Below are 15,983 nucleotides of genomic sequence, written 5' to 3'. Positions count from 1 at the left end.
AAGACCAAGTTGGCACTATTGCCACTAACCTTAAAGAAGTTGTCGCCACCGCTGTTGCTCAAGACCACGAAAGCACCGTTGCTGCCACTGCTGGTCAAAATCTAGAAGAAGTTGATGTTGTCACTGCTGCTCAAGTCAGAGAAGAAGCCGTTGCAGGCTTGCAGCCGCTGCTGCTCAACACCCTTTACCCTCTGTTGGTTCTAGGGAAAATTCCTCTACTCTAATTAAAGAAATTCCCCACGTTAATCTCTCTAATGTCTCTGCTCCTTCTTCATCAACTATTGCAAAGTCTGCTACCATCGTCGCTTAGGCAGCTCCCTCTTCCTCAACTTTAGCGACTTATGCTTCTCGCTTGCCACCGGTAGCTAGTACTTACCGGAGATATAAATCTAGACCAAAACCTGCTCCGACAGTGACAACTCCTTGCACAGCTCCCCAATTTGAGAAGTCCTTCGAGGATCTCTGTCAGTTTTCTGCAGTCGAAGCCACTGCTTCCCCTGTCGATGCTTGGAGTATTGTTCCTTCATTTCTATAACTAACTCAAGGATGCCAATCTCCACCACTTCTAAACCATCTCTCTCCCACAATCAATATTCTTTACCCATTTTACCCTCCCCTATGCTCTCCATTTTGGGCCCTATGGCCCATGGGCCTAATCTCATTATTCCCTGCTCCTCTCCTCACCCCTCCCCCTCCCTTATTCGGGATCTCTTGGCCCATTCCTCAAATCCCCACCCTCTCTCCACCTCTCTCCCTTCCTCCTCAAACCCGTCTTTCCTGTATTCAGCCATCACTCATGCTACCAAACCTTTGGCTTGTGATTTAATCCCCTACGAGCATGCTTTTGATTCTCCGCTCTCACCTCCTGCGCATGATCTTGATCGCGCCGAGTGTAGGAGTAATCGTCCTATTAAAGGGCACAACCTGTTTGGTGAAGACTTCTTGGTTGATCTCAAGTCCTCCAAGAGAAAGAACAAAAAGAAAAAATCTGCAAAATATGTTATTTTGGCCTCTGTTCGGCCCATTTTCTTTGGGTCCTGCCCCAGTTTACTTTGTCCATGCTCTTTAGCTTTGCTAAATTTCGGGCTTGATGTATGTGTGTCTGTTCTTTTAATATATTTATTTATTCATCCAACAAAAAAAAGATCATTTAAAGCATGAACAAAATGAAAGTAAAAAAAAAAAAAGGAAGTTTTGGAACTGTTGGGTATGGATCATGCTCCACATTCTGTTGCCAACGGAGTTTCCTTTGTAGTTTGGGCTTGGACCCACAAATAGCTATTGTGGCTTAAGAGATGTTTGAAGGCAAAAGAAGAGCAAAAAAGATATTTTTAGGCAAAAGAATGGTGGAAATTAGGTGAAAATAGGATAGAAATCAACAAAAACCAAAGAAAAACAAATTGGACTGTCAAAACCTAGTTGAGAAACACAGGCAAAAATGGTCGAAACCTACAAAAAGTGAGTAATAGACTCTGGTTGTTCGCCATTCAAGAATTCTTGTTTAGGCAGTTCATACCATATATACGTAGTGTTTTGATCTAAGATTTCAATTCTTCCATGTTTCAGCAATAGTATATTGTTCCATGGAGCTAAGGTCCAAAATATGGAAGAAACTAGGAGTATTGCCATAATTGAAATCAATCAGTTAGTTGGGCAGCCAAACTGTGGAACAAAGCTGAAAGCTCTCAAAATCCAAAATTCCGATGAAAAGGTGGAAAGCCATTAACTTCCAGATCTCAGTCGATTCTAATCAACAAAAAGTAAGTGTGGCCTTACCCTCGAACTTCATTCATTGAATATCCACATCACTTCTAGTTTTATTGTAACAAAAGATTCCCTTTTTATGTGGAAAAGGCCCGAATCAATAATTATGATCCTGCATATGGACAATTCCTCAATATCTTGTTCATTCACAACCCTAAAGTAACTTTTATCCATTGAGTGACGGCCCTTCCACTTAGCACCATTTGATCGCTAAGGTCGACTTTCGTCCCTGCTCGACGGGTGGGTCTTGCAATTAAGCTCCCTTTTGGCCAATCTCTGTCCGGAAGTAGGAATTTCTCGAACGAACCACACTCCTTCATAAACATCAGGAGTCCACTGATAAGAAGGGGTTGGGAAAGCTTGAACCCAATTCCTACAGTGATAGCTCCAAGCAAAAGGTATCAAAACCTCATTGAGCACAAGATTTGAGAGGTTAATGGAGAGCACCAAACTCATGCATTGGCTTTGAGGTAAGGATCAAGGAGGCCAGATTTACTAGAAAGAAGTCAAAGAACAATGGCGGATTTTGAATGGAATGCCTTCCGGTCAGTCATTGAAGCTCTTTCTTATTATGGGGAGGAGGAGCTTCTTTGATCACACACGCTTTTTTCTGGTTGACCTCGATTCCTCGTTGGTAGACCAAGAAACCCATGAAGTTTTCGGAGTATCATAAGTGTTTGTACGTAGGAACACCCACGAATCCGATCAATTACTCTTCGTGTTTTGTGAGCAGACATAGATATATTTTGACCTAAAGCATTACTTCTTTTAGAGAAGTTTTCTTTTTTTTCTCTTCTTAATTAGAATAGGCTATTCTCTTTTTTAAGTTACATTGACCAAGAGATGTTGAAGCTACATAAATTATTTGCAGTATGCCTACTATCATCAACCAAGGAGAAAATATAGAATAAGCATAGGGTAATAATTCCATATTGATCCGAATCAACCCATACAATCCCACCGAGGGAAGGAACCAATTAGTAGTGTAGGAACTTACTCTTCTTCATAAATCAATAGGAGCTTCGTGATCAGGAGGAAGACTTGGCTGTAGTAAAACCTGACCAGTTGATCCTTTTGTTTTTCCAATGATACGAACGCATTCAAGTAATTGTCGCTCTGTCATTGATTTAACATACGGAAGGACCACGCTAGTCGTCTTAGTGTGTGGTGTGTAGTGGGTGCGTCTTAGTGTCTTCTTACTACGAGAAAGAAAGACGAAAAAGATGATTCTCATTCTCAAAACTCATCTCTTTTTCTCTTTCAAAGACGGAGGATTGGCATTTGGCCAAGATGTGATCTATCCCTTTCCATTTGGTTGGAACATGTTAAGTACCCAAATGGAGTGACTCAACAATGGAAGAACGACACAAAGAAGTAATAATAATAATGAACTTGGATCAAATGCTGAAACAGAACATAGCCTACTACCAGCAGTAGGAATACCTACGGCTACCCAAGAGCAATTGCCCTCTCCCTTATTTCCCTAATAACTCAAAAGCATACCAACTTACACTACCTTCCCCCTATTAATAGAAATTACTTGCCTACAATATCCCTCCATAGAATCTCCCCAAATCTAATAGAATCATCCCAAATCTCAACCTATAAGGCAATCTGAATGCAATCTGATCTCAATCTGAATCGCAAGATCTCACAACCATTTCCTTCCCAACCTGAATGCAATCTGAATCTGGAGATCTTTTCTTGATTAGATTGCGTGGATCCCCTTGCCACGCTTACGAGTGTAGACTACACAAGGGGCTTATCAGAACATTATACCAAAACAAAATCATTTCGAGGCATTTTGACCAAAATTTCGCATGTTTCAGTCGAAATTTATTACATACTTCCAAGTGAGATTGGGCAACACCCCCTTTTGGGGTTGGACGAGTGTAATGGAGGGTGGGAAATTCTTGAAGAAGGTACGGAATAGAAGATAGGGGATGGCGAATCAGTACATATTTGGAGTGATAAGTGTATCCCCAGCCCTCCTACCAGCATCTCGGTCCAGTGGGTTTCGGATCTAATAGATGACAGCAACAAGGTATGGAAAATAGATGTTCTGTCTGACTTGTTTCCAGTCAATGTATGAAAAGCGATCAGATCTATTCATATGCCACTGTCTCCCACCACGGACCAGTTGATCTGGGGAGGTTCCCAAACCGGGGTATTTTCTATCAAGTTTGCATATAATATGTTGGCAAATAAGGAGAAGGGACAAACAACAAAAGGTCCCTCAATTTCCTCTGTTAGGAGCAGGAGTTTGTCCCAGAGAAGACGTGGGAAGCAATATGGAAGGCGAGTTCATTACCCAAAGTTGAGTCATTTATATGTAGGGCCTGCTCAAACACCTCTGCTACTGGGGAAAATATGTAAAGGAGGAACTTTAGAGCAAACCACCAGTGTTTCCACTATGGCGAGTTGGTTGAAACAGTAGAGTATATATTATTCAATTGCCCCATTGCAAGATCAACTTGGTTCAGTTCTCAGCTGAGTCTTCACAACCTCGGGGAAGCATCATGGTGCCTAAAGGGGTCCACTGTTGGGAAAAGTTCTGCATCTTGGTTAAACATGTTTCAGCAGACCTCATTGGTCATATATATGTATCTTGTCTTGGTACCTTCAGAAATCTTGAAATGATCTCATGTTAGGGAGGAGAAATTGGTCCCACTTAGAAGTCATTGCAGCAGCCAATTGAGCACATGCCAAGTACCAATTGATGCAGGGGATCTCACTCACTCTCGGGTAAGGCATGACCACCATTCTTCAAGAACAGAGGTGAGATGAAAGCCTACTCTTTCAGCTTTTGGAAAGTTAATTGTGATGCTCCATTTAATCCGGAGACCAAGAAATGTGGCATTGCGGTAGTGCTTAGAGATGAGGAGAGGAGGAATCAGTTAGCAAAGTCCATCATGCACTCTTTCACTCAAATTGAGGTGGGAGAGGCCATTGCCATCAGATATGCTCTTCAGGAACAAGCTGCTTCAACTGGTTCGCACTTGATCGTTAAGTCTAATTGCCTATGAGTGGTTGACCTCATCAACAACCAGAAAAGGGTGATTCCTCTAAGCCTGTAACCTGTGATCGTTGAGATTAGATACTTCTCCTCCTTGGCCCAATCTTGTATCTTTCGCTTTATTCCTAGAGAGGCTAATTCCTAGGCCGATATTCTGGCAAGGACTATTATGTCGTACGACTGAATGGTTGATTTCCGTTCTCTGGCTCCAAGAGTCCTATATTTCTGGAGCCAGGGTGTCTTTCACTGATGAATGAAAAGATTTCCTTTTACCGAACAAAAAGTTTGTTAAAGAAGGTGACTTCATATCTCTCCAAATCCATATAGTCTATAACAAGAATAAGAAGTCCGGAAGAAATTACCGCAGGAGAACGAGATCTTGGTGCCCTCCCTGACGCAAGGCTCCCTGTGGGCTTATAATCCAAAGGTTGGTCATCGTCATCATATTCTATGTGTTGATGTGCCATGGCATGCACTTGCCTCTGAGATGCAGCTCTGGCTGAAGAATTCTGCGGTCAGAAGCATTTTTTGAGGTAATTATGTTAGTATTTATCCTTTCCAGTACTATCAGAAGTAGAATCTGTTTAATTTCGCTCTAATCTTCAGAAACAAGAAATTCGTGCCTAGTGTGTCCGTGCATTAACCTATGAGAATGACCAAATTTCACATTACAAGAATATTTCTATGAAAATTACCGCCGGAGAAGGAGATCTCATTGACCTCCCAGAAACAAGACCAATGCTCCCTGTAGGATTGTAATCCAAAGAAACGTCTTCGTCTCCCTCATCACCATCCGCCGGCTGATGTGCCATGACCTGCGCAAGCCTCTGAGCTGCAGCTTTGGCGGCATAATTTTGTGGCCTCCGAAAATTTACACCAGTTGAACCAGACCGTGCATGGCGACGCACGGGGGACATCATCGGAGACGTTTGTCCCCCGGACGTATTAGAGATGCTCTTCTGCCTAACGTACACTGGACTCCTTGTCCTCACCTTATCCATTGTTGACGATCCGAAGTTGGAAAAGGAGAATCCAGAATCAACGCAATTTCTGCTAAAATATCACCCAATCTGATATTTCTTAATCAGAAATCGATCAAAAAGTTGAAATGCGAGGTTCACAACATTTGGACAAAACCTACCTGTACTAGAACAGAACTTTCTATAAAGAAATTAAGATCAACTATATTCATCAGGCATGCAATTTTAACCATTACATCTCACGAAAACCGTTCCAGTTGATGATCATCTCCAGAAAAAGCATCAGAAATCCACTGATTCTCAGTGTTCCTTTGGTGAAAATTTAGACATCAAGACTATTAAAACTGAAATTCTAGAGCATTTGAGATAAAGGAAACAAATCTGAAACGATTGTGTCCCTTCCCTCTGAATAGGTTTCTCCGCTATCTTAGCCCGTTTTAGGTGCAGAGGCGAGGAACTGCCAGAAATGAGAGGGAAAGCCTATTGTCGCACGAATTTTGATTTTATAGTCTCGGTTTCCTTTTTTGACTAAATAATCGTTATCCAAATTTTCGAATTCCGATTGGTTGCTTTCAATGACGAAGTTTATATACCCTTCTGATCGAATATGTTGCTTCTCCCCAGCAAGATTCTCTGTGTGGCTGTGCACCAGATATTACAAGAAAATCATAAGATACTGGAAAAATAGATTCCAACCCAACAGTCTAGAATCTTCTACAGCACCCTTGAAAAATTAATGCAAACTCAAAAAATTGCCAACAGAAGATTAGTGAAATGGTTGAGAACCTGAATTCTCAGTAGGGAAGTAAGTGGGTTCAACCTTTATCGGTTGCATATGCAATATCTCCATCCCCAATTTCTCGATATGTAAAAAGCACCCTTATACCGAAAACCGAAAAAAATCATCAGACGGTTACAAAAAGAGGCGTGATCTCATCAAATTTGAGATTAGCGAGCGTGCCCTATATGGAAATCGTAACTGACTTGCATTAAGGAAAAAAAATCCTATGATCGGATGGCCACAAAGGAGAATTGTGAATAAATTCAATAGTTGAGAATAAGAGGCAAACCCTATATAAATCAAAGTATTACGTAAAGTAGAGGTATCTGAATCGTTTCCCCCCATTATTGTTTTTCAATTGGACTCTGCAACTTGTCGGAGCTTTGTGGTTGTTCACTAAATGACTTAATCTTCGGAGGTAGCTTCCTGACCACTGAGTTGGCCCACACCTGACGATTGTTTTGCAAGAATCCGAGGGTGGAACAGTTTTTGGGTGCATCATTTGGCACCATCGGTGGGAAATGGTTCAAAAAGTCATGGCAGACACTAGATCAACACTTAAGAGAAATCAAAATCAGAATCATCCACCTCCCTTGGGTGGAAATTTTATTCCTCCAAAGGAGAATCCATTTCGAGAGGACAAACAACACAGGGAGGAAGAAGTGATTGCAGGAGGATATTTGAATGATCAAACCGGGGAGATCCAAATGATCCCAGTCATTCAAGAGCAAATGAATCAAAGCCAACAATAGATGAATCCGATGTAGGTTCAGATCCTTGAAATGCAGGCCCTGCTCTGAACGATGGCTAGACGATTGGGGGCTCCAAAAAACTCGAACCCTTATGATGGTGAAGAAGTAAGAAGACAAGTTCGAAGAACTGAAAGGAGGAATTCCCCAGTAAGAGAGCGTTCACCACAAAGGGAAAGAAACCTGACTGAGGGCCAAAATTTTTGACAACCACTAGAAAGAAACTTAAGGCAGCAAGAAGCAAAAGGTGAACGATCGGGAATACAAAGAACCAAAGAGTTGTTGATGAGAGATGATGCTGAGATTCGGGATCGGTCACAAGGAAGCTGAACGGGGACTTTAACTAGGACCGAAAAGAGGGGTACAGACACATTCAACCGCATCCAACATTCAGACAAAGATAGTGTGCAAACACCTAATACCAGAACAGTTAAAATCGATTGAAAACTGGCAAATAGAAATAAGAAGTGATGGCAACTTACATGCAATAAGATAGATGATATAGAGTCAATCATCAAAAAGACCCCGTTCGTTGATGCGATAGCCAGGTACGAATTCTCCCATAATTTCAAGGTTCCAACCTTCTCCTTATTTGATGGATGCGTGGAGACCCGGTAGCCCATATGAGTTATTATCAACAAATAATGGCAATAGCTTGGAATTCGAATGAGATCTTGCGCAGGGTGTTTGGGTCTTCACTAATGGGAGCCACCCAAAAGTGGTTCTCGAACCTGCCATCAAGAAAGATAGCTAATTTCGATGAGCTCACTCGGAAATTCATCGGTCGGTTCCAAAATAGACTAAGAAGACCGAAGAGGCTCTATTCACTGTCAAACAAGCAAAGAATGAGTCTATTCGAGACTTCTTGCAGAGATTCAATAAGGCGACAATGGAGATTGAGAATCTCGATGAGCAAGTAGCAAAAACAACCCTTTTATGGGACTTTCAAACAGGCGTCTCTTGGAGTTGCTGTTGCAGGACATGTTGAACCCATTCAAAGGTGTCAAAAGCAGGTAGAGGTCATATAAATTCTTGATACTAGACAAGGGGAGGCAAAGACTGCAATCAAGGAGCAGAAGGCTTTTGAAAAAGCCAAGGTTCGAGGGGATAAAACAATGATCGTGGAAACAAGGGATGACCCATTGGAGACAACGTTCACCCAACCAAGCTAAGTACACCCCTAAATGCTCGACGATTAGAGATTCTTATATAGATCAAGGATCGAGATATATTGAGATGGCCACCCAAAATGGTATCTAACCCTAAAGAAAGAAACATGAACAAGTACTAATGAATCCACAAGGATTATGGGCATTGCACCAATGAATGCAGACATCTGAAGGCAGACATTGAGAGATTAATATCTCAAGGGCATTTGGCTAGTTATGTGAAGCGTAGAGAAGACGATCGAGAAAGAAACCGCCAAAAGAAAAAGAGAATGATCGAGAAGCAGAGACCACAGGCCTGAAGCTTCCAATTCAAAGAAAGGAAAAGAGATTGTTGGAGCAAATCAATCCCTGATTGTAACAATATTCGGAGGTTCAGAACTTGAATCCCTTAGAAAGCTAAAGGCAAAGTCAAAGTTTGTGGGATCAGAGAGGTTATGAAGAAAAGAAAAAGACCAAGCTCTCAGGAAACAATTGTATTCGATGAGAAAGATGAAAGAGAGATATGTACCCCTCATGACAATACAATTGTGATAAAGGTGGAAATTGGTCGTCGAGAGGTACACCGAGTGCTGGTTGACACGAGGTCGTTGGCAGATCTCTTATCCTATGAAGCATATCGGAAGTTGAACATGGAAGAAGACTTGATGAGACCAACATCTACTCATTTGTATGGGTTCGCAAGATCCTCAACTTTGGCAAAGGGATCAATACAATTGGACCTAGTTCGGGACATTCCTGAAGGAGATGACCATTCAAGTGAATTTTTTGGTCGTTCGTGAGTTACATGCGTACAATGTCATTCTTGGAAGACCATCCTTAACTAAGTTAGGAGTAGTAGTATCAACCAAACACATGAAAATCAAGTTCCCAACTAGCAATGGAGTTGGAGAGGTAACTACAATGTTATATTTCTTACTTGAAGGATAATGTTAGACCGAGGAAAGCTGCCACCATGCCGATGAATATTCGAGATGATAGAGATGAAGAGACTATGCAAAGACCCCACCTGTGGAGAAGTTGGAAAGAATCCAGTTGGATCCTTCCTAAGAAGAAAGAGGAACCTTCATTGGGACAAAACAACTAGAGGATTTTAAGGAGTTGAAAGAGTTCCTTCGAAAATATATGAATGTATTTGCATGGTCGGCAGCAGATATGCCAAGGATAGACCGCAACATAACAGAGCATAAGTTTTGGATCAACTCGAAGGCTAAGCTAGTTATTCAGAGAAGAAGGAACTTCTCGATCAAAAAACATAAGGCAATTGGAAGCGAAGTAGAAAGTTAAAGGGTTAAAGGTTCATTGAACCAATCGAATGCCCGGCCTAGTTGGCTAATGTCGTTATGGTTAAGAAGGTGAACGACAAATGGCGAATGTGTACTAACTACACTGACTTGAACAAAGCATGCTCGAAGGATTTATATCCTTTGCCCCGAATCGATCTCCTAATTGATGCAACAACTAGATATGAGACCCTGAGTTTCATGGATGGATACATGGGATACAATCAAATTTTGATGAACCGAGAAGATGAGAAGTTTATAGCATTCATGACCGATTGCGAAAGCTTTTACTACAAGTCATGTCATTCGGGCTCAAAAATGCGAGAGCTACATACCAAAGAGCAGTAAACAAAATCCTCAAATATCTAATTTGGCTAAACATGGAGGCCTATGTCAACGACATGCTTTTGAAGGCCTTCGATGCTCGAGTCATGTCTCAGACTCAACAGAAGTTTTCAGTGTGCTAAGGAAATAGATGAAGCTAAACTCAGAGAAGTGCGCATTTGGAGTATCTTCGGGAAAATTCTTGGGGTTTATGGTTTCACAAAGAGAGATTGGGCAGAAGGATCGAACCAATGGTTGGTAACCCTAGTGTTCCTATCCCCAAAAAGTTCAATAGAGGTAGTGGGGGTAGATTGGTTGGCTAATTCATCCCCTTTGATCATTCGATTGAATATTGAATTATCTTCAAAAGTTCTACCACTACCCATGGCTAGGAAAGAATAGGAGAAGTGCTAAGGAGATCTTCTAAGGTAGAAATGAAAAGGACAGAGCTCTAGAACGAGAAAGAGGCTGGTCTCATAAACGAAGAAGAAAAGAAATAGAAGAAAGGATCAGGCAGAGAGTAATGAAGACTTACTTGTAAAGAATTCAAGAGAAACTGGAGATGGATCTGGGAGCTTGAAGGCAGCATATTGCTCAAGGTTCGTGTGTGGATTCGCTGAAGTTCTTCAAACACAGAGAGTTTGCAAGTTTGACAAAGTAAAGATGAAGTGAAAATATGCAGGGATTTAAATAGACTTAGAAGAACTGCTTGTATGAATGAGATTAATTCAAATTGACGATCAAGTAAGAGCGATGGTTCAAGACCATGGATCCAAAGAACAAGCTTAATCCAAGATCAATGATTGGAAGGTGAAGACAGTTTGAGACTGAGGACATCATGATGGCGCCAATTCTTAATAAATACACGTGGCGCCGCAAGCACGAGGCACGATGAACAGATATGACTTGAGAAGACATAACGTTACTAACAGTAAATGAGATGCTTAAGGTATGATTGAGAGGTCAAGGGACGTTTAAACTTCCCCCTACCACACCTAAGGCTAGCGGTCGAGAAAGACATACTAAGCGATTGGTCCCTTCATCCCGATCCCTCGGTTTGGGGGTCTCGTGATAAGCAAAAAATAATTAACCGGGTCGAACCATGTCAGGACTGGTTTGAGAGTTAATACAAGGAGAATTGTAAAAGAGGTCGACGGTTCACAGAAAGAGGCGTGATCCCTTCAAATTTGAGATTGGTGATCGTGCCCTATATGGAAACCATAACTAGCTCGCATTAAGGGAGAAAAACCTTATAATTAGACGGCCACTAAGGAGAACTGTGAATAAATCAAACTGTTGGAAAATGCCATGTCAGCATTGTCACATCAGCCTCCATTAGTTGATGATAACAAATATGTATTACTAATGTCTATATTAATTTGTGATTGTCCAACTCAATATGAAAGCAAGTGGACCAAATCTAATTCATTGGACCCAACTCATTGGATGCTCAAGCCCAAGTCAAGGTCAAGTCAAGTTGGACAAGGAACCTAAGTCAAGATGAACATCAAAATCAAAGCACAAGAAGATGCAAAAATCAAGTCCAAGTTCAAGACTTTGAAAAATTCAGGACTTAGGACACCTCCACATGTACTCATATGTGATTGCACTCAATTATATACATATCATGTCATTAGACTGACCTAGGACATGTTAGGAGATGTATGAGGCTTAGGATTGGCTAGAAATCCCTAAAAACCCCCCATCAAGTCTCTGAATGCACTTTATTGTACACTTTGTGTTTCAGACGGACGTCCATCTGGTCACAAAGTGCTAAATAGATTTTTTGTCTAGCCAAACGGAAATTTGTCTGGCAATAGTAGTCCAGACAGACCTCCGTCTAGTTTAAAGAAAGCCTTAACGGCAACTTTTTAACTACTATTTTCCAGACGAAGCTTCATCTGATTCAAACTTAACGACAACTTTTTAACTTATGTAGTGTTTATCTTTACCAACTGAACAAGCCACTTGCAATTGCCATGCAAATCTCAGTAATTTTTCATTCAAGTGCACCCTCTCATAATCTTAGAAAAAATATAAATGTTTTTTCTATGCATTAAATTCACATTACACGACATGTCTGTTGTAAAATGATGCTCACGACAGGACATTATGATCATTATTCAGGGCAGGGTGTTCTACAGTGGTGCTCTAGTTCTCTGAGTTTGATTCTCATTTCTCCCATGGTGATGGAGGAATATGCTTTGATCTAGCATGGAAGAAGCCCTGTAAATGATGGTTCTTCAAGCTTGGCAAGATTGCAGTATTGTAGAGTGTAGGTTGCTTATGTTACTTGGTTCCTTGTGTATTGGTTCATGCTTTGTATAATAGTGTTAGATCTGAGAGTTGCATATCTATAAACATTTATTTTGATATTGGTTTTTTTTTTTTTTTGGTAAACCTGAGAGTTGCATATCTATAAACATTTATTTATTTTTGATATTGGTTAGTACATGGTACCCTGAATCTCAAGACTCATCCTTTAATGTTGGACCTTTGGCCTGAACCAAATAAACCCTGTGTGTTCTTTTTTCTCAGTGATTGTTTGTGATTCTACCTTGTAAATAGGTATAGTTTCTTAACAAAGTATACACGGTTTGGGTTTGAACTACTAGACAAATTGTGATCAAAGCAAAGAAAGAAGTTGAATTCCAAAAAATCAAGTATAAAGTTCACTCATTCTTTTCTTCTTAATACATTGTATCTTTTTCATAAAATTTGCAAGCTCACTTTTGGAACAATACTGGGAGAAATTATTAGATAAAATCTCTCGTGCAATTGATGTTCTTCACAGTAGTGTCTTGATATCATTAGCAATATTTTGGCCGTCCAACCCACCTCCAAACAGACCTTTTCTTGCCAAACCTGCACAATACAATCCATTGTTTCCCTTCCAATGATTTGGATAGCTTTGCTTTGCAATTCCATCATCATCGAGAAGTTCATCATCATCCTAAACAAACACAAGTTAACAAACATTATAATCGATTAATGTTGTTGAATAGACAAAATGTCAACAATTATATGCTTTTTCAGTATCTTGTCACATATCATAATTTTTTTCTCCTATCTTTAATAGAAATGCTCTAATATCAATTATAAGTGTTACCTTTAACCATGATTTTGTCATTCTATGAAATCCTGTGGCAAGCAAAATTGCATCAAACTGATAAGACTTGCCATTTGTAAAAGTAACTTCATTGCCTTTCACCCGTGATATTTCAGGTAGAACCTGTCAAATAGCAACAACATTTGATCAATATCAAAAAGATATGAACAAAATAATTGTATGACTTTTGAATCTTTCTTTTAATTTTTAATAAACCAACAGCAAAAATTATAATGAATATATTAAAGACCCATTTGATAAACCATGAAAGAATAGTTTTTTGTGTTTCTTATTTCGAAAAACAAAAAAGTTGACCGAAAATCATTTGATAAATTTGTTCTTGCATTGGGTTGTTTTTGAATCATAACTTGAAATTTATGAAAATTTATACTTTAAGAAACAGTTTGATGTAGGTTGTTAAGCCTGTTTCTCGAAGTAAAAGGTAGGTTTAAGTTAGGTTTAAGTGAAATAGTTGCGCATTCTAAGCATAAGAACTTTACCAATACCCTTGTTAATTCTATTTTAACTCCAAAATATCAAATATCTATAAAAGCGTTCTGCATTAATAAACTTTCGAAACGATTTATGTTTTTTGAGACAGAAACTCTTGGTGGGTTATCAAATTGATCCTAAATTAAATAAAATTTAAAATTTACATGATATTTAAGAAGAAAAAAAATTAAATTGTTCAAGTAAAATAATATGAAAAATATTGTCAAACAACTTTTAGTGGGGTCCCATGTTATTATGGAGAGTGAAAGTGCCGTGCAAGTGAACCAATACTGCATGCACTAATAACTCCAATGTCTTTACATAGAAAAAAAAAACAATGATCTCCAACATCTATAATTCCATTTTGTTTTCTTCTTCTATATATATATATATTAAAAGAAGTTCCATCATATGTGCTTATTATTGCTCAGCTAAATATGAAACCATGAAATATATTTTGACTTGACTTCAAATCTACTCACCCCTATGAAGAGAAATCGTGTAGAATACAAATTATTAATATTTTATTAAAAAAATATAAAACTAGAAGTCTAGAACCAAAAAAAAAAGTAGAAATTAGATGGAAAAGTTGCAAAGTACACCGATTAAAAGGAAAATTCTTCCCACTAGCAAAGAAGTAGGTCCAGAAAAGTCAATATATTGACTTTTCTGTCTTTGCCTGAGGAAGCAACGCGTTTATACAATAATAAAATCTTCTTGGTTTTTTTTGACAAGAGAATTGCATGGAATGTGAACCTGGGACCCACTGCAGCACGGTGGGCCATGAAGCGGCGCACCGCCACCTTGCGGCAGAGGAGCCCGAGGATGAGGAACTGAGGAGGAGGGTGGTTTTAGCTTTTAAGTACCTGAATCTCGCCGGACTTGATTTTGGCGATGGTGCCGACGTCGATGACTGGATACTTTCCATACTTATCTTTCATGGCGAAGGGACCTTCTTCAGGTCTCTTTATCCCAAACTTGCTCAGATCTCCATACCATAACTTGCCGAGCAAGACAACAATCTCATCTACCGACTCGTAAGAGAGATACTTGAACAGGGTCAAACCCAGATTAGCCATCCAACGAGTTATAACATGAGTCTGTTAATTCAATCACAAGATAAACAATCCAAATTGATTAGTAATAATCAAGAAGGATTAGCAGAATCAGAATGTAATCTTTTTCAATGGTAGGTTACCAACCAGTGGAGTCAAAGTTGACAAATTACCGAGTTTCGGATCACAATGGAGGTCTTAGCACCGAAGTTTGATAGATCATAAGCAATCTCCATACCAGAATTTCCGCACCCAACAACCAAAACACTCTTGTTGGCAAAGGGTTCTCCAGTTTTGTATATGGTGGAATGCAAAACTTCCCCAGTGAAGCTTTCTATGCCTTTGATCTCAGGTATGAATGGATCGGTGGTTTCGCCGGTAGCCACCACTAAAAATGTTGAACTGTACTCTTCCACCTCATCTGTCTTGAGGTTTCTAGCCTTGACGAGCCATTTTCCGGCAGCTTTGTCATACGCCGCCGATTCGATGGATCGGTTGTAAACTGGGTTTACCTTGAACTTGGTTACATAATCGTCCAAGTATTGGACGAATTGTTTTCTGGGTACATAAGTCGGGTATGAATCAGGGAATGGCATGTGAGGAAGTTCACAGAATTGCTTGGCTAAGTGAAGATGGAGACGATCATAGGACTTCTTGGTCCATATGGGACAGTAAATGTCTTCTCTTTCAAGAACTATATGAGGGATGGATTGCAGGTTTAAACATGCAGAAGTAGAAATTCCAGCCGGTCCAGCACCTGCTACTATCACCACTGTTTCCTTCATTTTCTTTAGCTTCTTCTCTCTCTCACTGCTTTTGATCTGTTAAGTAAGAAGACCCATTTGGTTTTTATAGTCAATTAACAGCGAAGTTGTTGTGGTTGGGAAGGGTGCATGGCGTATGATGTGTCATTAATTGTATTTGTAGACTTGTAGGTTTTCCAACCAGATTTTTCTTTTGGTGAACTCCAATCAGATGTGAAAGCAAGGAAAAATAAAAAGAGAAGAATTTGAATTTGTGTTTTGTCATTAATGTAGTTCATATATATCGGAACTATATATAGCCGAAATATGGAGATATCGAGAGGGGCGAAACGAAACCCTCGGCAATATATCAAAAAAATCGATATTATATTATTATTATTTTGTGATTTTTATGTTATTTTTTGCATTTTTTAGATGATTACTCTCGCAATTCTATCCCAATCTTACCAATTCTATCCCGATGATTCAAGACTCAAAAGTTAATGTACTAAATATAATTA

At 39.7% G+C, this 15,983-nt stretch overlaps 2 protein-coding genes across 3 annotated transcripts in view; both read right to left on the bottom strand.

Moving 5' to 3' along the window:
* The window catches only part of LOC149010476 (coiled-coil domain-containing protein SCD2-like), a 53,525-nt gene extending 47,309 nt beyond the window's left edge, over positions 1-6,216 (bottom strand). The window contains exons 1-3 of one of the 2 annotated variants that reach the window (XM_089161082.1): positions 5,922-6,216; positions 5,476-5,850; positions 5,143-5,289 (exon numbers count right to left, since the gene is read on the bottom strand). In XM_089161082.1, the coding sequence (XP_089017208.1) occupies positions 5,143-5,289; positions 5,476-5,781 (453 nt within the window). In that variant the 5' untranslated portion in view covers positions 5,782-5,850; positions 5,922-6,216. The remainder of the gene's footprint in view (positions 1-5,142; positions 5,290-5,475; positions 5,851-5,921) is intronic. The other variant, XM_089161083.1, reaches the window with a different exon arrangement.
* Positions 6,217-12,742: 6,526 nt separating this feature from the next.
* On the bottom strand, positions 12,743-15,518 carry LOC149010475 (putative indole-3-pyruvate monooxygenase YUCCA10). The gene is made up of 4 exons (XM_089163104.1): positions 14,893-15,518; positions 14,531-14,764; positions 13,173-13,295; positions 12,743-13,016 (listed from the first exon to the last, which is right to left on the bottom strand). The coding sequence occupies exons 1-4, from the start codon at positions 15,502-15,504 to the stop codon at positions 12,852-12,854; spliced, it is 1,134 nt and encodes a 377-aa protein (XP_089019230.1). The 5' UTR covers positions 15,505-15,518; the 3' UTR covers positions 12,743-12,851.
* Positions 15,519-15,983: the final 465 nt, after the last annotated feature.

The sequence above is a fragment of the Hakea prostrata genome, chromosome 7 (assembly GCF_041222555.1).
Source record: "Hakea prostrata isolate BN-2017 chromosome 7, UWA_Hpros_2, whole genome shotgun sequence".
NCBI lineage: Eukaryota > Viridiplantae > Streptophyta > Magnoliopsida > Proteales > Proteaceae > Hakea > Hakea prostrata.
Note: the sequence above shows the minus strand (reverse complement) of the source record. Positions and strands in the feature narration are given on the sequence as shown.

Excerpts from the sequence above, each read along its gene's own strand:
- LOC149010475 (XM_089163104.1), bottom strand. The coding sequence starts at position 15,504 with ATGAAGGAAACAGTGGTGATAGTAGCAGGTGCTGGACCGGCTGGAATT. Across the intron at positions 14,765-14,892 it reads CCATTGTGATCCGAAACTCG|ACTCATGTTATAACTCGTTG; the intron begins GTAATTTGTCAA and ends TTGAATTAACAG. Across the intron at positions 13,296-14,530 it reads TCAAGTCCGGCGAGATTCAG|GTTCTACCTGAAATATCACG; the intron begins GTACTTAAAAGC and ends GCTATTTGACAG.